The 20,944-nt window shown below is 43.8% G+C and overlaps 1 protein-coding gene across 1 annotated transcript in view; it reads left to right on the top strand.

The window, feature by feature from the left end:
• The window catches only part of nfatc1 (nuclear factor of activated T cells 1), a 38,425-nt gene that overhangs the window by 15,890 nt on the left and 1,591 nt on the right, over positions 1–20,944 (top strand). Inside the window, exons 7-9 of the mRNA XM_076106375.1 lie at positions 7,495–7,550; positions 10,622–10,754; positions 13,852–14,469. Coding sequence (XP_075962490.1) covers positions 7,495–7,550; positions 10,622–10,754; positions 13,852–14,469 — 807 coding nt within the window. The remainder of the gene's footprint in view (positions 1–7,494; positions 7,551–10,621; positions 10,755–13,851; positions 14,470–20,944) is intronic.

Below are 20,944 nucleotides of genomic sequence, written 5' to 3'. Positions count from 1 at the left end.
GGTCTAAATGAGGTTTCCACTTGTGGGGGGGGAAACGACACATGGTGTGTGTTTGTGTGTGTGTATGTACATGTGACAGTGAGGCCTCGTATGTCTTTGCACAGTTTCAAAGTCATGTTTTTGAGTGTGTTGTTCTTGCTATCCGTGACTCACGCAGAAGGAAATCCCCCCCCCCCCTCAGATACACACTCTGTCACCTGTTACTCAGCACAACATCTGAAAGCAGTAACTGCATGTCAGCTTTGCTCCATCGCGCCCTCGTGAGCCTCCTGTCTCTGGCCTCAACGCCGCCCCGGTAGAAATAGCCCGAGATAGCATCAGTTCAGTTGTCACTCCTGGTTACAGCCAATCAGTCATAAGAGATTACTGTACGGCCTCGGCGCTGCAGACATCAGCCGGTAATCTAAACCCGACTCAATCTCTCACCTTGCTTTCATTTGCCCACGGCCGGCCCAGAAGATGTTGTCTCTGATAAGTCATACTCGCTCCATTTGGGGGAAATTAGGCCCTCCTGTCCTTTATTCACCTCTGCTTCTTTTGTGGTTTTAGTGTTCTGAGTTTTGCTGGAGGAGACCTCAGATGTAATTTATCGTCTGAAAGAAAAAGGCTAAGGCTGCCAAAAGGCAAAAAGAAATGAAAGTGCAAAGATTGTGAGAGGAAGAAAAAAAGAGTGTAATCTTTATGTCAACGATCCATTAGCTGAGAAAAACAGACCAATACGTTTGTGAGATAATTTAATGGGGTGTTGGCAGTGGTGTATAGTAACGAAGTAGAAATACTTCGTTACTGTACTTAAGTCGTTTTTTTGGATATCTGTACTTTACTTTACTATTCATATTTCTGTTGACTTTTACTTTTACTTCACTACATTTTGCAAAGAAAACTGATACTTTTACTCCGATACATTTCCCCTGAAACCTTCGTTACTCGCTACAAAATCAAATCTATCTTTAGAAACAAAATGAATCATGAGACCAACGTCGGGGACTGTGGTGGAACACAGACTGCAAGCAAGCAGGTTTGGTGAATCAGTGGTCCTAGCTTGCAAGTTAAATCATTGGTTAATCACGTTAATGCGCAAAACAAGTGCTCTCAAAGCCGCGGTGTTTAGATTCCCAGTGATTCCCAGGATGCTACATGCTATAGCTAGCGAGCGACAACACACACAGGACGGGTGGGATGAGGAGAGGTGGATGGGTCAAACAAACACTGGTGTTTCCTCCAGGAGGCCGCAGTTTGTGCCGTGTGTGAAACGAGAAGCCAATGTTGATTTATTTGTGACGTGACTTCCGTACTTAAGCAACGCCACTTCCGTAGATATTTTAACGCAAACCACGATCTTTTCCTAAACCTAACTAAGTAGTTTCATCGCCTAAACCTTAGTTGTTTCCTGTGAAGATGGAAGTTTATTTTGAAAAGACAGTATGCGTGTAACAAGCGAAAACAGACTCATGTTGCTGGACTTTTACAGGAAAAACGCACAAAAAGTGAGGAGTAACTTTTCGTAAGATATCAATAAAACGGGGATGAATTTATATCATTGTATAAAGAGAGTGACATGAGAAGATCAATCTCATGTCTGTAAGTTAAATCAGCTATAATCACTCTTTTAAAGTGATTAGTGACTCGTCTAAAACATTTAAAAAAGGAATAACTTCAATAGAATCATTCTATACAATGTAGCTTCTTTACATTCTAATAGAATGTAAAGAAGCTACATTGTATTAGAATTGTCTTTTGAAGATGAACAGGACATTTTTCAGGTTCCAGTAATGACTGGGTTGTTACTTTCGGTGCTGCTTTAGTATTGATCATGTTTTGATATTTGAGTCATTTTGTGGATGATCAGATGGAGTTATGATGGTAGCAGTCGCCCAATTGCAGATTCAGCTTGAGCAAAACCTTTGCTATTGTGTTCAAATCAGGCCCATAGGAGTTTACAAGGCAAGTGTCCTTTCTCACAACACTGACCTGATGCATCAAGTGGATATTTTTTGCTGAACACAATATTATGCATTTGCCCTCTACATCCTCTAGTCGGAATGAGCATACTTATAAACGCACTGTTACAACTCCTTCATAGTGTCATATTGCTTTTCGGAGAATTATGATGATAAGTTCATAGTAGATGCAAAAGTATACTTATGTACAATATATTATGTTGAACATTGTTGCTCCTGGATGGATCACAGCCAACCCAATTATTAACACAGCTCCATGTCCTTGGTCATGGTGCCACAGCACTTAAAAGAATAAACTTCATAATTCTCAAAATTCTGACCCTTTGTTTTTTTATTAACAGCATTTACTTGTACTTTTACTTTCAATACTTAAGTACATTTAATATCAGAAAATTACTTTTGATTCTTAAGTACAATACATATCAGATACTTTAAGACTTTTACTCAAGTAGTATTCTAATAGGTGACTTTTACTTTTACTGGAGTAATTTTCCAGTAAGGTATCTTTACTTTTACTCAAGTATGGCTTTTGGGTATTTGGGTACTTTATACACTACTGGGTGTTGGTTTGTTATGCTGAAGAAGTCAGAATTTTCTGTTTATCTGAAAATGTCCAAAGCACCAAATTTGGACAGTGACAATGCAACTATGTTATGATACTTCGTAAAATGTATTACTATATTGTAAATTAAGAGTAGGCTTAGGATAGGATTACACTAAAGTAAAAAAAACTAGGCTAGAAATGTAATCAAATTAGCATAATGGTCAACTAGCTTTCAACTGTATCTCTTTATTCAGCAAATGGAGCTGAACTGCAATATTTCCTATCGCAGACAAATGATCCGCCTCTCAGTTGTGTATTACTTCTCAAATTGGGACATGGCAGAGTGGATTACCCCACTTATGCCATAACCACTTAGCAGCACTCATAAATTTGATAACAATTGATTAATTATATTCTACTAGTTCTAAGTTTTAAAAGATTTCAAATAAATGGTTGGTTGAAACCAATTTGATACAGACTACGATCCAATAAGTGATTGAATTTGTATCTAACCGTTGAAACTAGCAACCTGCGAGATAGCAGTGTCGGATTAGAACAACTGCCAACCTCCGGTGCTGATAAATTAAGCCAACAGGAAGTGCCAAAAATTGCAGTTTCTCAAATGGCCACTTGAGGCTGACTCCAAAAGCGAGTCGATCCCCATAGACCCCTATGTTAAAATGCCCAACTCTACTGCAGTACTACTACAGCTTACTGCCTGCTACAAAAAAGTTCCCGTTCATGACAACTCTACAGGGGATGAATTTTTATACAACTCACCCGTTTAAAATTATATTGAGGCTTAAAGTTACGCCTAATTTAGGGTGTGGCCGCTCCAAGTGACAGGTGGGTGCCATCACAGGTGGCTATCCGCTAGCTCTCTGCTAGCTATCTGAACGCAAAAGGCACAAGAAGGAGTCGGCTGTGTAACCTTTTCTCGATAAGTAGGCTAGATTACAAACAAGCCTATTTTTTTGTAGGTAAAATTAGCATCCCAATTATTTTCACAGTTAATGTGAATTACAGATGCATCTTGCTAACCAAGCTAGTCAGCAAGCGGTAGTGTTAGCTGGTTACTTAGCATTGTTTATGCTAACGACGGTACCTAGCCTTGCAGGGCCTCACTCCTCTTCAATCCACCCTCTCGTCCAAATATGGTCACTTTTATGGTCTATGGTTTAGCACAGTGGTTGTGCTTCTGCTTCAGAACTGTGCAGTTATCTGACCGTAATGCACACCGTCCAGCCAATCAGAATCCAGTTCTGGTTAATACTTTATAACGTGGCCATTGTAGAAAGTGTGTGGATACGCTTTGTGTACTAGTGTGTATTACCTCTTTCTTAAAGATTGCGCTCTTCCTTCCAGTCTTTTATAATTAAGCGAGGCTTCCCCACCATGACTGATAATAGCTTAATTTCAGTGGGAGACCCGCTTGAAAAAAGCCCTTTCACATCTGGTCCGTTGCTCAGGACAGCTGCCTGCTCTGCTGCAGCACTCAGTTTCACTGTGAATTACCACTTCCCTGCGCTATCAAATTTCTCAGCTGTGGGGTTACCGCATTTATTTTGTAGACTCATCCTCCTCACCTGTCCATCTTTTTGTAGGCGGATGAGCTCGAGCGTCAAACAGTCAATTGTGTCTAATTGTTGTCGGCCGGAGCAGCCGCACAAGTAACAGGAACCTGAAAATTGAACTGTGAGAGGATTACCGTGCTGCAGGGCTGCCAGATGGCGCCTGGAATTACCTGTAGAAAATTGCAGATAACCATCCTCCTTTTAAGCCCCATGAGAGCTGTGGGCAAGACGACAGTGATGTAGCATGTGGTAGCTCGGTTAGCACCGCTAGCTTTGAGCAGTGGTTCTATTTGGTGGGGAGGGCGGCCGACAAAACGCCTGCTCCATTGCACTAATAGAACAATGACTCCCACTCGAAGCCGTTCAGTGGTTTGGCTGCCTCTGACACTTCTGAGAACAATGGCTGTTTTCATCAACAAATCAATTACAGCCACAAAAACAACAGGATTATGTTTTCATAAATAACAGTGCATGATTCATAAAATTCGCAGGCCCGTTGGAGAAACCCCAGAGTTTTATTTTCTCGCTGAAAGCCCCGCTCTGCGTCCAGAGGACTTTGTGAAAGTGGCAGGCGCCACCGGAGCTGCGAGCAGCGCTGATGCAGAGCGGATCTCAGTATCTCGTCCCCGAACCGCTGCCATTTATCGGCCCTGATCGCTCGGCTCCGTAGCTGGCGCCCCTTCCGCACCGCAGCAGCTTGCATGCGACTTCCAACGTCCATGTGTTTACAGGGCGGGAAGAAGGAAGAAGTCTCAGTCGTCAGTCAGAGGACAAGGGAACTCTTTCAGCATGCCACATGTGCCCGGCCTGGGTAGAGCATGTGTTTATATTTACTGTACGTTATGAGGTCTTGGGCACACGCCACCCGGCTGTTTCACTCTGGGCACCGAGGTTTTACTCCACCCAGCCCCAATTAAGGAGCACAAGGAGCTGTTTGATTCCCTTCATACACCCAACATGACAAATAACTGTATTGTATATTGTTTGATCCCCTCGGCTGCCATGACTCTGTACAACACACCGCCGCTGTGCCATTGGCTGCTCTGTGTTATGACTGTTCTGAGGCAGTAATGATTTGTATAGACCATTGCTAACGAAATGTGAATTGCAAGACTTCTGCGAGGCTGGGACCGCAGCCAAGGCAAGTGGAGCTTGGGCGTTGGGAGAGTTGGAGAGGGGTACCGGGTTTATATGGTCGGGGCGGTTTCGGGGGAGAGGTTTTAGGCTGAGTTGTTTAACTTCGATAATATTGGATATCGTCCAGCACAGTGGGCCAGGGAGTCCGAAATCGGGTAGGAGGGGAGCCGGAGAGTAACTGCTGCTAAAGTTTTTTCATTGGGATCGGTGCAGGCGCTGTGCAGATGTTGCCCTATAACTCTGGAACATTCTGTGGTCATCAATTACATTCCGTGGTTATCAATTATCCGTTTCGCTCTTTTCAAACAAAGGCATCCCACGCATTCAAAGGTCTTCAACTCTCGAGAAGTCTCCTGGCAATAGGTAGCCAGGCACAGAAAACAAAGTGCTAAATTAGATTTTGCTATCTCTGTATTGATATATATATATGAGAGAGAGAGAGAGAGAGAGCGCGCGCACCTCCTGTGGATTGACATCGACTGCAAAGGCTTCCCTTCTGGAGAGGTTCCCAAAGTGAAGAGAGACGGAGTCGGAGAGAAGAAACAGACATAGACTGGCAAACAGAAGTTTTAGTCAAACCAACATTTTTTTTAGAGAGAGAACTGCTTTCATAGTTTACTTTAGTGGGTGAAGTCAAAGTTTTACTTCTCATATGACTAGATGTTTGAGTCAGAATAGGATATAAAATCATCACCATTGGACACTGGTGCAGGATTTTGTACAACTTCCTGCATGACAAACTGTTTTCCTTTTCATTTCTATTGTTTACACATATAGGCTTCCTTGCAACATGGTTAGGAAATGTTCTGTTTGATTCATAGTACCACACACTGGTGCGCCAGATGTCATGCACCATGTCACCATTGTTCCCTGTGGTGCCCAGGAAATGCAGTACTTTGGTTTTAGCAAAAATGTCCACATGTTTTCAGTATTTTGGGGTATTCTTCTTAAGGTTAGGTTTAATGCTGCAGAGTTTGGATTATGCAGTATGCATTTCCTTCAGTTGTCTCCTATATCATTTTTGATATAATGGCAGCACATTATATCTCTACCCTTTTTCCAAGAAAACGTACGTATGAACCTGAACATGAGCACGATACGTCCCCTTTAAAGGCAGAAAGTCAGAATCTCAGAATTCTGACTTTAAACTCAGAACCCAAATAAACCTTTCACATGTGGCACCAATCCTCTTCTGTAGGGTTCATTCTCTTTAAGGTGATACAAATTCATCCTGGAGAGCAGCCGCTACAACTCCAATCCACAGCTGACAGACGCTGTGGGGGAAAGAAAGGGAAAGGGAAACAGGTTTCCAGTGTCTTCTCAGACATAATAGAAGCTGTCAGTGCCAAGCTCCGCCTCCTCCGTCTCTGCCACCTCACAACTCCTCTCCATCTGCACCGGGCTGTCTGCTCAATTCAAATGCTCCACTTGTCAAACTGCAGACAGCCTGTTGAGCAAGGCGGCACATTTCTCAGTTCATTTTCTTCAAGGAAATTAGGCCACATCTGACCTTTTTTCTTTAAACTGCTGTTTCCTTGCCACGAAACGTCACTTTCACAGTCTTTTTACAGGCCCTTTTAATGAGTCAGGAGTCTAAAGAAACTGCAATGGTTTCCTTGTGTGTCTAGTAAATTGGTAAAAATATAGCTTTACTGATACCTCACTGGGCAGAATGACAAATCAACCTCGGTTTTTTTTTTTTAACAGGCCAATTTTCCGCCGGCTCTTATGATGCCTTGTTTTTTTTAATGCCTGATCCTCTTTATTGTGGCAACTTAAGGGAGAAACAAAACACATTACCAGAAAAAGAGCAAATAGCAATAGTATTTAACGATCATTATATGGGGATAACAGAAAGATTCCTATGTGAACAGGAGAAATAAGAGGTTTGAAAGTTGAGTTGTCAGTTTCCAGTCGTCGTGCATTGACGAGCCCACCAGCTGTTGGAGCATGTTGGGATTCCACACGACGATGAAGTCAAGGTTTCTCTCATCCACGAAAAAGGTCGCTCATCTCTTTGCTATGACTCTTTTTAGGATTGCATCAGATTTCTCTCTCTCTCTGTCCCAGGTCTGTTAGACTGAGGAGTTGAGCCCACGAGTGGCGGGTCAGACAGTATGACGTGTAGCTGTTTTATATATCGCTGATGTCACCGATAAAAATAACAACGCTCATACCATTTCTTCATTTCTGTTGGGAGCCAAGTAGGTGGATTATTTTCTGATTTGTCATTGCGTAACTCTTCTTTTCTCTCTCTCTCTCTCTCTCTCTTTTTCAGACGGTCACCACCTCTGGGAGACTGAGGCCAAGGTTGACCGAGACGCCTCAAAGCCTGTAAGTGATACATGTGGCGCCGTTATCGTGACGAATCCGGTCTCATTTCAGGATTAAAGCGTTGACAACGACGCAGCTGCTCTCAAACATTTAACTGAATTAAGTGGCAAAACATATTCGGTCTTCACATGAAAAACCAAACTGATCGTAGGGAAGCCCTGAGACGGAAGTGAAAAGACATTCTGGTGCTCTATTTCCTAAGTCTGATCTCTACTGTTTTCTCTCCTGTCTTGAGAACAGGATCATTTTTCTAAGTGTTGTTATACTCATTTTGGCCACAAGAGGCTGAATTGTGCCACAGCCCCATGTTCTAAATATGCCTCAAAGTATTCATGTTTTCTTCCAGGTGAGTTTTATATATATATGGTAGTGATGCCCTTCAGCCTCTTGTGTCTGAAATGAGTATTACAACAACAAACACCTGACAAAAAAAAAAAAGTAAGCAACTCGGATAATACTGGCAAAACCTTTTTTACACCTGTTCTTAAGGTCACAGGAGAGAAAAACATTTCTCTCTCACTTGCTTCTCAGGGCTTCCGTAAAATCAAGTGAGCTGAGAGTGAATTGATGTTTGTGTCTGAATCATGGACCTAGATTTAGAATACATCTGGGCGCCTGATTCAACCCTTTACTTTTAAGGGTCGGTTCAATCTAAATGTTAAAAAAAACAACGTAATTCCCTGAGGTGATGCATGTTTTGTTACCTTTGGACAGAGGCAGGCTAGCTGTTTCCCTGTGTTTGCAGTCTTTGTGCTACGCTAAGCTAATCAGCTCCCAATCATATTACGTGTACACACATGAGAGTGGTATCGACCTTCTCGTCAAATGAGCTATTCCTTTAAACAATGCACACAACGTTAATATGAACATGGGATATACACAAGCACATTAAGGACACACATTTATAACTGCACTGTAGATTTTCTCAGTCCGGGGCAGAAGCCCTCTCGAGGAGGGAGCAGCAGTGTTGTGTTTGAAACGTGTGGATAAGGTCTTCAAAAGTTCAACCTCCATCCTGAGGGAGTTTGAGCTCGGCAGTGTGTCCCGTCTTGGCCTGAGAGAGGGAGAGAGAGAGAGCGAGAGAGCGAGAGAGAGGGGGGGTGGGAGTCTGTGAGACAGACGAGGGGATTAGAGGGTGTCTGTATGTGAGGCGGTGCACCTGCTCTCAGTGCCTTCGCATTGCGAAACACTTTCTCTCTCTCTCTCACACATATACAGTGACTGCTGGGACCCATCTGTCTGCTTGAATAGACAAAGGGCCTCCCTCCCTTCCTTCCTCCCCTCTCGGCCCAGTCTGCTGGACTGGTCCCATTTCAAACACTGACGCTGCCTCGGACAGGTTTAACCTCGACTGCTGCTCCACCACAACGCGGACCAAACCGCACATTCAGAATACCTCACCGCCTCCGTCACCCCCCCCCCCCCCCCAGAGGAGGTATATTTGCGAGACAAGGGATGATTCAGTTTTAATTCTAAGAATTATTTTCAATTAGATGCAACAGATGACTCATATAGACTCAGACAAATGGCCTTGGAGCGCTCACTTGAGGAGTCCAAGAATGCTCCTTCATGCTCAATTTGTCACATGATATCTTCCTCCCTCCGCATGAGAGAAATTACTTTTGTCAGGTTAAAAACGTCTCAGCGCTATATCTTCGTGGATTCTCCTGCTTTTTGCACAAATTGTCTGTCCTCGGCGGGTTGAGATGATTTTAGAAAACAGATTTCCCCTGTGTTTTTACCCGTATGTATAAATTGACATATTGGACAGCAGCGTCACGAGTGAAACGCTGCAAATATTCCTGTCACACCTGCACGCAGTTACGGTTTACGCAGTGCGAACTGCTTCCAGAGTTTTTATCAGCTATTCCTCTGAAGGACAGACGGATTGTGCTGAATCAAGAGGAGTTGAAAAGCCTCATCTGGCTTCGATTGACTTTACAACTGCAGTGATTTAATACAACGCGTGTCAGCTCTCACCTGTATGGTCGGGGCCGGCCATCCTCCGAAGCACAGTTTTGGAGACAGCTGACTTCCTCCCATGCTACTGAGCAACACCTCCAACCCACCCAGACTTATACATTCACTCACACATGGGGCTGATGAACGTGGTCGCTCCTGGCCTTGGCTCTCTCCTCGGGCAGCAGGAAGCTCTGCTGAGGAAATAAACTATCCGGACGATCGCGAGTTCAATTTATTCACTGTGCAAACAACTGTGGCTCTCCATAACCTTACTTCATGGTCTCCTTGTGGCTCCTGCGTTTGGGATTAGAACCAGATTTTCTGATTTTATCCGCCACCTTTAACACACACAACTTCAGGCTATGGATTTGAAGGAAAGGAGACTAAGTACAATCTAGATCTCACATCCTCTTTGCTGACCTGCAAACAAAAACAGAAACAATACTACGACGGCCCTGAGCCCGGAAAAACCCAGGAAAAACTTCTGATGATCCATCTTCTGTTTTCTCTCCTGTCTTTATGACGTAAGAACTGGTGGAAAGAAGGTTTTGCGAGGATAATCTATAAATAATATAAAATAAAGTCTTTTTCCATCTGCGATTTCACTCGACTCTCAAGCCTTCCGTAAATAATAATAGGCACTAATATTTTGGAAAAAGACAAAGCAACAACAACAAAAAACATCTATAAAGGAGTATAAGTCATGAATAAGCTGTTTCCCCTTTTGGATTCAAATTTTTTTCACTCAGTGTGGTTTCTTCATGTATGAGAGGGCCGTTTCCAGTCCAAAGCCACCAACAGAAATTGCTTTGTCATCGACATTTGCAACCATCGACATTTGCAACCAGCCCCTTTTTAAAATAAGATAAAATAACACGTTATACATTCCCAGGGGGCAATTAAGTATTACAGCCGCACAAGATACAGACCAGATGAAGAAACACATTTTTGATATTTTTAAAAAACAGAAAGAAAAATACAGTCAATAGAAAACCCAATACCATGACTCAAATAAGAAAGCTTTATACAATACAATAATTACGGAATTATCTTTTTGTTTATACAAACTATAAGAATATATTTCTTCATTTAAATTTTCTTTGTTGCAGAATTCCCTACTCGTTGAAATCCCTCCCTATCGGAGCCAAAGACTCTCCACTCCGGTCCACGTCAACTTCTACGTTTGCAATGGCAAGAGGAAAAGAAGCCAGTACCAGCGCTTCACCTACGTCCCTGCCAGTGGTAAAGCTCTCCTCCTCACACACTCTCACGCTTAACTAGACATAAATGTATAGTCTTAAAGGGAATTTTGCATTTAGGGATGTTACAGAGTTCAGCTGTTTCTCCTGTCGGCTTTAGCTAACTTTTTGATTAGATTAAGACATTCAAACAAGACATTTTGAACTGCCCCTGAACTGAAAAGAAAATAATTTAAATCCTTTGATTTACAAGGCCGCCCATCACCAAAACAAATTGCAAAGGCAAATTGAAGTCTTAAACCTCTCAGTTAATTTTTTTATTTCCAAGGGACACTATCGATGCGTTATCATCAGCAGGTGATCAACATGTGACCATAGACTGTATATAAGAAGTGAGCTTAGCCACCGTGACGCCACCCATTGGTTGTTGGCCGTTGCTATCTTGGTATTTTGCAACCAGACTTTTATAACTAAATGCTGAATGAGACAGTTTTGGGCGACCAAAATACAATAAACTGAAACACGCTGTGAAACGGTGAAAGACTAATCCACGGACAACTCCCAGACCGGACAATGTCGTGGTAGCAACCTGTCAATCACAAGTTAGCCCCGCCCTATAGCATACCCTGCTTTATGGTCTGTTTGACTCTAAATGGACCATAATTTACTAAATAATTTATATCATGCTGTATTGAAATAGACTTGAAACTAGAGATTGAGACCATAAACTCACGTTTACAATGTTTACTGAGGTAATAAATCAAGAGAGAAGTTTTCTCATAGACTTCTATACAACCAGACTTCTTTTTTTTGTAACCAGAAGAGGCGCCCCCTGATGGCCATTAGAAAGAATGCAGGTTTTAGGCACTTCCAAATTGATTTCACATTTGGGAACCTGAGGTTGTCGCCTGCATGGAGCGTAGCGCTGAGCGACCACGGACCACAGGTGTAAATGGCCACAATGCACCAAACAGCCTCTTCTATTAGAGTTGTGTGCTGTCCTGACATTTGCCGTCACCAGGGTGCTTCCTACACTTTACATTGTCATACAAATTTGTCACCAAAGTAAGAGAATACCCCGTTATTACCTCTAAGCCCTCGGCACATCGTCGCTTATTCTGCCTTTCTTTTACTTCCTTGTCACCACTCCTCAGACTGCTCCTTGCCTTTCATACCCCAGACTAATGAGAAACATTTTAGCCAGCGTTTCACATCTGAAGACGAGAACAAACAGTTTGTATTCCCCCTCGTCTGGTGGTTTGCTAGGGAGGAACAAAGCAACGCTATTATTCCTTCATTGTTAAAAGAAAAAAAAAAAGAATCTATAAAATCTGTGCTTTTCCATACCTGTACACTACAGCGACTGGACGCACAAGGGCGGGGTGGGGGTGGTGAAGGGGCTGGGTAGAGGGGGTGGGGGGGCATGGGAAAAGCATGTTATTTGAATAGGGTACCTATTGCCAAGCTAAATATAAACACTGACCCGCCAACTGAAATGTAAAAAACACTGCTAATTGCGCTCCAGGCTTGGAGTGAAAGATCCAGTGGGCGGTTCAAAGCGGTGATTCAAGCGAACTGGCCCAGCCCTGTACGTGGGTGACGGAGTGCTCCGCTGTGAAAGTGGAGCATTGTCCTCAGGATCCAGAGAGTGTAAAGGAGAGGAGGGACCGGAGAAGACGGCTAGTCTGGTCAGTAGCTCTTAAAGCCGGCTGAACAAGAGGGACAATAAGAAGGAGAAAGTCAAGAAAAGTGTAAAAAAAAGCTAAAATACATGAAACTCTCAGGTATAATGATGTCTCGTCACTTTTCTTTGCAGCAGCAGGTGTTGCAGATTTATTTTGGGACACGCGGCTGATTTTAAGACTCCGGAAAAACCCCAGGGGCATGCTCCCTTTTTTGCGGCAAGACAAACTTCTTCCTTCGCCCTTTATGTACATGTGCATCTGCCTCTCTCTCCTCCACAGGCAGGCAGACGCACTTCCCTCCAAACAGGCCCCAAATAGGGGTGCATGTACTATTTTAGTGCTGCGGTTTGTTGTAACCATCTCATCGCAGTTCCTCTTTTACAGCTGTTGACAGTGGAGGCTTATGTAAAGGCCTGACACGTCTCCGTTTCACTCCTTTTTGTCGAATTAGCCACTTATTCAGCCTGTTACGCCCTTGTACGTTTGAAATACCTGTATCAAGAGATTTCCCTATGCAACCCCAAAAAAAAAAATATATATATATATATATATATATAGATAAACAACTACAAAATGAACCATGTGGATTAGTAAAATGCAGAATTAAGGGAGTGCCAAATGACTTCAGCGTCCCGGGTTTGGTTCTGGGCCTTGGGACCTCTATTGACTTAAAGGCTGAAAATGCCCAGAAATAAGAAGCACAATCACAGAACGAAGAATAAAGTACAAGTAATTTACTACTGAAGCTTGGATTTCATGGCCATGCTTCATATTGTAATTTAAAACAGCTTCAACCACAAAAGAACATTGGAAAACGATCCAGTTCGGTGATGCAGTGAAGAAGCTCGGGGTCAGAGCCGGGCTGTCGTTTCCTTGTAACCGGGCTGAGGCGCGTGTTGGATGTTGACGTGGTGTCAGGAGCTGCAGCAGATTGAAGGACCACATTTTAACAGCCTTGATGTCCAACATGGCCAGGACTCTGGTCCTCACTTTGTACGCTAACCACCATCCTCAGCCTCCATTTTGTCTTTTTCAGCTACATTTTGAAAGCAGCTTTCACGTTTAGTTAAACTTTCTTCTCTTCGTCTCAATGAGCGAGTGGTCATTTTTTTTAAATTGTGGAACCTTGCTGAGTATAAAGCCCCTGTTGCAGTAGCATATTTCATATCTCACATTTAGCACCGGAGCAGGGTCCAAAGAAAATTGGCATTTTATTATAGAAGCAGCTGGATGTTTCTCGTGTTGATGAGTCATCACTTTTTTTTTTTTTTTACTTTTGTGAATATTTTCAGCAGGGTGGGAGAGCTCGGGCCCAGACACAGAGTCTCATTGATGAGTGTTTGTTTGGCAGCGGGTATCCTAGCCACAAACCCACTCACTCAGTCTCACTTGCAGGAAGGCTGGAATTTGTCTTTACTCATTTAGCGTCTCCTTTCTTCTTGTTTTCTCTCCCAGCCCCGGCGATAAAGACGGAGCCACGCGACGACTTCGACGCCCCTCTGGTGTGCAGCCAGCGCGGCCTGTCCTTGCACCCAAAGCCATACTTCCCCCCTCAGGTCATGGCCCCGATGATGACCTCTGACCTCAGGCCGTGCGTGACGGGCGGGCCTTACTCTGTCAGCTTGGCAGCCAAGCCCTCCCCGCTGCCCGCCTCGTCCTCTCCGAGCACCAGCCCCAAACTGCACGACTTGCCGCCGCCCTTCTCCAAGTGCCTCTCCGCCGGCCCGCAAGTCCAACACCCGGGCCAACAGTCCCCCATCTCTCATGTCTCCATCATCCAGGAGACGCCCGGGCGCTACCAGCTGCCCAGCTTCTACCCACCGAGCAGCTCCTCCTCCTCCTCCTCCCCCCCGACCTCGCAGCCGTCCACGCCGACGGACGGCCCTTTCTCTCCGGCCGTCTGCGTGACACCAGCCCATCCGGGCAGTGGCAACGCCAGCCCAGGAGCTCAGCAGCACCCCAAGGTGCCACCGAGGGGGCGGGGTTCCCTTCAGGAGGACGGCAGCCCGCCGGCGCTGGCTGTCAGCATCAAACAAGAACCTCAGGAGCTGGACCAGATGTACCTCGATGATGGTGAGTGAAAAAGTTATTAGAATTATCCAAAATCAAACAATTTTTTGAAATCCAGTGCACCGATACAAATATGAATAGAACAACCTGTCCAACAATTACCAAGACAAGAAAGTTTTAACTGCGCCCCATAAGATATCTGCAGCTGATTTTTGATCAATATGGAGCGTTTGTTTCAGAGAAAATCTCCATCATTTAAAGGAATAGTTCAATATTTTAGGATAACGCTTCTTTGCTTTCTTGTTGAGAGTTAAATGAGAATTTTGTTATCGCAGCTGGTTAGCTTTTTTACATTGCCAATGTAGTGAAACCCTGATATTACTGTCTGTGTCAGTTACAGGCCACTGTAGGAGGAGTAGCTTGATGTGGGAGGGATGACTGTGCCGAAAGGTTCATCACTGCTGTTGCGAGTCCTATACTTTATGTGATTAGAGGCTGTCAAAAGTCCAGCATTTTATAACATCTCTTTACCAATTCTCTCACTTTTGTGGCTTTCCGTCGCTGTGAGCTTTCTCCCAGTCGTCTCAATTCTGAGGTAATTCGATCAAAGAAACCCGGTGGTCTAGCGTTTGATATATTCGTCTGTAAACCCAGAATGAGACAAGCCTGCCTAAAGCTCGCTGATATAATGAATACCGGGGTTTTTTTTTTGTGACCGCTTTTTTTATTCATCTCACAGAGAGCAGCTTTTTTTGTTTTTTTTTAGGAGCACAAACTTTATGATCTCACTGCTCAGGCCCTCCGCGCTCACCGCTGAGGTTTCGCGGGCCGCATGCTCCATGGTGATTTGAAATAAATTGGATAAATGATCTTCCCCGGGGCGAGAAGAAAACAGTCCCCGGCTGTGTGTAAGTCCCGTGGAGGAAGGGGAGCGGAGTAGATGAAGCATCAATAACCAGCAGCTATCAGCGGGCTTTGATCCATCACTAAGACCCCCCCCCCACTGAATCGTCTGGCCGAGCTTCCTGGCGATGGCGAGTGAGATGCTGTTGTTGGGACTCAGACTGCGGGACTCAGACTGCTCCCATGCCGCTTCCCCTGAGCAGTCTGGGTAAATGTATTAACACTTGTTACCCCCGTCTGTGGGGATATTTGGCCGGCTCGAGCTAAAGATTTGATTACACTGAAAAACTGGTGCTCATGTCTCTTGAGGGTTTCTGCTGTTTAAATCAGGTGTCGTTAAAGTCTGAGTCTTAAAGTACGCCACCGTCACCACCATAACGGACATTTGTGAGGAGCTGGGCCCCACCGATCACACTTGTATTCTTTGGCACATTGGCGGAAAGTATACGAAGCATTCCAAACTTAACGTGGCTTCTCACTTCATTAAAACCTTTGGCAGCGTTTCATACGACTCCTTGCTTTATGGTCTCGCTCAGGTGTGGCGTTGCTGTGATTTCATGTCGGCCATGCTCGTTAATACTCACGATATTCTGACTGTTATTACAAATAAAAGTAGGATCGTGTTTGTGTTTATGCGCTGTGGTTTAGTATATCATTGCCTGTGCATTACTGCCAGGAACCAAGGTTAATCATTGGCATTTCTTTTTTTAAAGTAGTGCAATTTAATTTAATTTGAGAAGAATTTAACGCAATTACGTCTTATTATTTAAATGGGTGAACCTGCAACCACTCATCCTGTCCAGCAGCTGCAGTAAACTTCACTTTTGAATAAAAGTGACACAGTCAGGTGTCTGTAATCAGAGCTGAGGTTTGTGCAGCCCTCTCGTATTAATCAGTATCCCTCCTCCTGTTCTGCTCATGGAAAGTCTGAATGGTGCCGTCTGGCCTCGAGCCGGAGGTATATAGGCTGCAGGGTGCACAGTCCACCGCTGCTGAGGCCGAGGGAGATGGAGGCCGGCCACGCTGCCATAAAACTTGCTGACTGGAGAGGCATACATGCTTCCCTTTGGCTCAGAGGACGGTCCGGGAGAGGTGGCCAAAGCCATACGTTATACTGCACGGTAGTGTGCCGCCGACTCTTTGTCAGCGGTGAGGTAACACGAGCAAAACATGTGCATTCTGAACCCAGATCTGAGCCAAAAGGCATTACGGAATGCTTTTTTATGGCGTGTTGTGGCCTTGTTGGATGTCAGAACAGTAGAATTGATGAGCAGAGACTTTGGGGGATCATAGGAGAAGTATTTGTGAGAAGCATCTGACGGATTTTATATAGTAAAACTCACTTGGTTCCGCAAATCATTTGCAGCCACACGTGGGAAAAATCGGCAATAGTTTGTATGATTTACAGGCATTATTATCCCGACTTCACATATATGGTTGTAATTAATTATCAGCCTTTCTTTTTATGAATAGTTTGGACTGTATCTTTTTCAGGAGAGACAGGCGCTGAAACAGAGTGTTCCAGACACAGGGTGGAAACAGGTATATTCAGACAGACAGTATGAGAAAAATAAAGTGTTTTGTGAACATTAAAGCACGTAAACATTTTCTAGTAGAAACCCAAAACACAAGTATGAGCCTGAAAATGAGCACGATATGTCCCCTTTAAAAAGTTCAGTTTTGGCAGAGACCACTTTCACTTTCCTACTTTATTAGCTTTTCGAGTTGTGTTTACTTAATTTGTACTTTGGTGCTGAACTTTGTAATGGGGTTGACTTGTAAGTAATTGCAAGGCGTTTCTAATATTTTGTCCACTTCACTTGAATATTTGGAGGGGCATAAATCGTAGAAACATTTTACAGTCTATCACAATCCGATACGACAACAGAAACTACAGCCTCAGTAAAGACCGCAGAGCTGACTTTTAAATCGATCTTTATTTGACAGTGACGATAAAGATAAACACAAGGCAACATATGTGCTGTGTGTACATAGGGCGTCTAGCTGAAGCTAATTCACTCAGGCTTTTAGGTTGAAGTTATTTTTCTACGTGTATGAAAAAACATTTTCACTCTAACGTTTTGTTGAAGGCCTCACCCTTTCTATTTTTCCGTTACCTTAAAGCCTACAACGTTTACAAAAAGCTGTTGTCCGCAGACGTTTTCTTTTTTTGAATAATACCTGGGGTAAAAAGAAATAGTTGGCAGAGCGTGTGGTGAACTGCAGAACCGCTCTGTGGGACTGACTTGCAGTAACCCAGTAGGAGCCTCATTATGTAGGCCAAGAACATCTCGTGGCTTGTGGCCTGGACTTGACGTGGCAGTAAAGAGGGTGTGTGGGGGGGGTTTCTACCCCCCAGCCTATTATTCTCTCATTGTCTCAGCTCTGGTCCCTCAGCTGATTTATTTACAGTGCTCAGAGAGAGAGTTTTATATCTATACTGTGTGTGTATATATATATATATCTTGCCGGTTCCTCCTGCAGTATTGTGTTGTTTCAGTGCCGGTTCATGTTGACGCGTTTCAGCCCTTAATGAGGCAAACAGCGCCGGCCCGCTAATTGTTTGGGAGTTCCTCGTTTGTCGGGGGTTTCCTGGTTAAGGGAGCCGGGCTGTATCAGCCAGGTCCAGCTGCTGTGGACCTCCATGGGACAGGAAACCAGTTCCTGGATTCCTTCATATCAAACCCCAACTTTTGAGGCAAATTTAGTGCAGTGCCTTGTGTTGAATTAACAGCAATGCAGTCAGGCTATCGAAGGCGTTTGTGGGGTTATAGCACTTGATTTCATTCTTGATTTTAAGTATGAACAAAGAGTAACAGAGTTATAAGAATAACCACAGAAAATGAAAAAACTGTCTATGGATTTTTCATATTTTTTCCATTCAGACTCTGTTGTTTCATAAGTAGCCGGTCCTATACCTTCTGTTCTCAGCTGTACTTAAAGTCTGAAGTTCATTCTTGACCGTGGAAACAGCAGTCGAGTAAACAATATCACCACAAGGTCCATGTAGCAGAAGTGTGGACTTGAGTCACATGACTAGGACTCCAGTCACAAATTGAATGACTTTATAGACTTGACAAAAGCAAAAAAGACTTGCAAGTCGACTTGGACTTCAACGCCAATAACTCGTGACTTCACTCGGTGTTGAGCCTTTAGACTTATATATTTGAGACCTTCCTTCAAGCCCAAAGATAAAAAAGTATTTTGCTTAAAAAGTGTGCAACGAATCAATTCATTTCCTGAATCGACTAATGTTAACGCTATTCATTCCCAGCAACACATAATTCCCCTGATCCACTTTGTTTGTGGAGGTTGAAAATGACAGGTGAGGAGCACATTAGGACTTGTTTAGGACTCGAAACTCAAAGTTTAGAACTTGGGACTTGACCTGGGACTTGTCAGGTTTGACTTAAGACTTGAGTGCAAAGACTTGAGACTTACTTGTGACTTTGGTCCTACCTCTGCCATTTAGTAGCTGTTCTGGAGCTTTCAGTCATATTGCATGATCTTCCTCAGCAGATGGTGTTTTGACCAGATGTCGGGATTGTAGATTTTCACATTTCGACATTTTGTTTTCCTCCATGTGGGCTTAAAAGCTAAAGTTCCTTATTGACCCTGGAAACATCAGCTGATGAACAATCTCACTTTAAGGTCCATCTAGTAGCTGTTCCGGAGCTTTTGCTCACATCACAGTTTTATCAATAATGAACTTGGAACCTCAACATGAACGAGAAGTCCTAAAAATGTGAACATTTGAGCAACTGGGAAAACTCCTTCATCTGATGGAGATCATGTGATGTGATGGAAACCTCCAGAAAAGTTACTAGATGGACATCGAAGTGAGATTGTTTTATTTAACTGATTTTATAATATTTCTGTAGACCAATAGGAATCCCTACAGCAACTGAGCTCCGTCTCTTTCAAGATCACACATACCTTCAAAAGAATGTTTTTTAAAAAGTTTCAATTTCAATCAAAATTCATTTATATTTCTCTGAATGACACCCCAGAGTTTACGTTCCCACTCAGTGGACGTTAGCTTGTCTGAACACCCTCCTGTCTCTCGAACAAATCGATGTGAGCGGAGAACACATGACACAGATGTCACACTGGTGCTGGGCCTATTTCTAGGGCTTTGCTGTGAACACACTTAGAGATCAATACATTGCCTTTTTTTCCCAATTAGATCCTCCGCGTCAAATGTGACGGCACAATGAAAAGTGGGCCATGGTAACGGACACATACACAGCTGATGTTGGTGTCCTCAGTGGGGCAAAAAGAGAAAGAGTTTTACTCCCCGGCCTTCCTTTGTTTTATATCAGGATAAACTACTGAATTCTGTCTTTTTAATCGTGAGACTTGTTTAGTTGCGTGCAAGCTGGTCAACCACACATGGCTCACGATGCCGCGTCAGGAAAAATACCTGATAGCAACCGGACAGGCCATAGCATGATGTCGGGGTCTGACGATGTCCTAAATTTACAGCCGTGCTCGCTGAGAAGCCATTGTAATAACGTCCCCCTGAGGTTCTTGAACTCAACGATCATATCCTTCCACCTCCAGATGCGCAGGAGGTCAAAGCCAGATCAAATAGAGGAGAGGAGGTCAGTCAGTTCAGTCTGGGCCGGGACCAGCACACATGGCAGCGGAACGACACGCTGTAGGAGGGTGGAGATGAGGTTAGAGTGTTTATTTCTTCTGGTTCACGTGTGTCTTTTTGGTTGATGTATTGGTTCACATGGCTGGTGGCGGCATGCTGTCCTGATGATGAGCTGTGTTAGAAAGCATCCTGCATTACAATACACACAGCAACATTAACCATTCCAATGCTACTGATCCCGACGGAACTGCAGCTAACGTCTGGAGAGTTTAGGTGCAGTTCACCTCTGTTCTCTCCACTGTTCTCCAACAGATGGGTTTATTCAGTCATCCTGAAATAAGTTCTGCATGTTTTAGTTTAGCCCATTGCATGTAAAACACAAATACAAATAGCAGAAGTTATTAAGTCGATTTTAATAAAAAGTGGAGCAAAAATGGATATTGAAGGCACCATTAGTGTGTCTGTGATCCTTGCTCTCAACAGCGCTACCGCACAAAATATAACAACAACAACAAAGAGCAAAGGTGCAAAAACATTTAGAGCGACTGATGCATAATGGCGACCAATCGCTGCCTGCCGGGTAGAAAAGCAATGTAGAAGCTTGGCACAATGATACGTGATTTCTACTTGATGCAATAAAACCTACATTTCCCAGAATGCAACGAATAGCACAATCTTGTTTTGGTGTAGTCTCCAAACCCAACATAATCAATGTTTGCTCCTTGATCCAGAACCACAGATGACATTAAACATTGTGTGAACTTGGTGGACTTCCCCTTTAAGATTCAACTTTTGAACGTGAATGATGAGTTGTTGTTTTTTTGGTTTTGGACCACTCTGCTAAATTTAGACGAAGTGATTCAGAGCACCTGCGTATAAATGTCGCTGTCGTCTTGACGAGTATCTTCCACACTGAAGACACACTGCTGTGAATCTCACCCTGTCTTCGTAGTCACTTAATAGGTCCAATGTGTTTCTGTGACACGCTCATGAGAGGTCGCGCTGCACTGCGCTTATCAAACCCGCTCGAGAGGT

The sequence above is a fragment of the Anarhichas minor genome, unplaced genomic scaffold, assembly GCF_050575085.1.
Source record: "Anarhichas minor isolate MPS153535 unplaced genomic scaffold, ASM5057508v1 ptg000033l, whole genome shotgun sequence".
NCBI classification, from domain to species: domain Eukaryota; kingdom Metazoa; phylum Chordata; class Actinopteri; order Perciformes; family Anarhichadidae; genus Anarhichas; species Anarhichas minor.
This window is presented reverse-complemented; position numbering and strand designations above follow the sequence as displayed.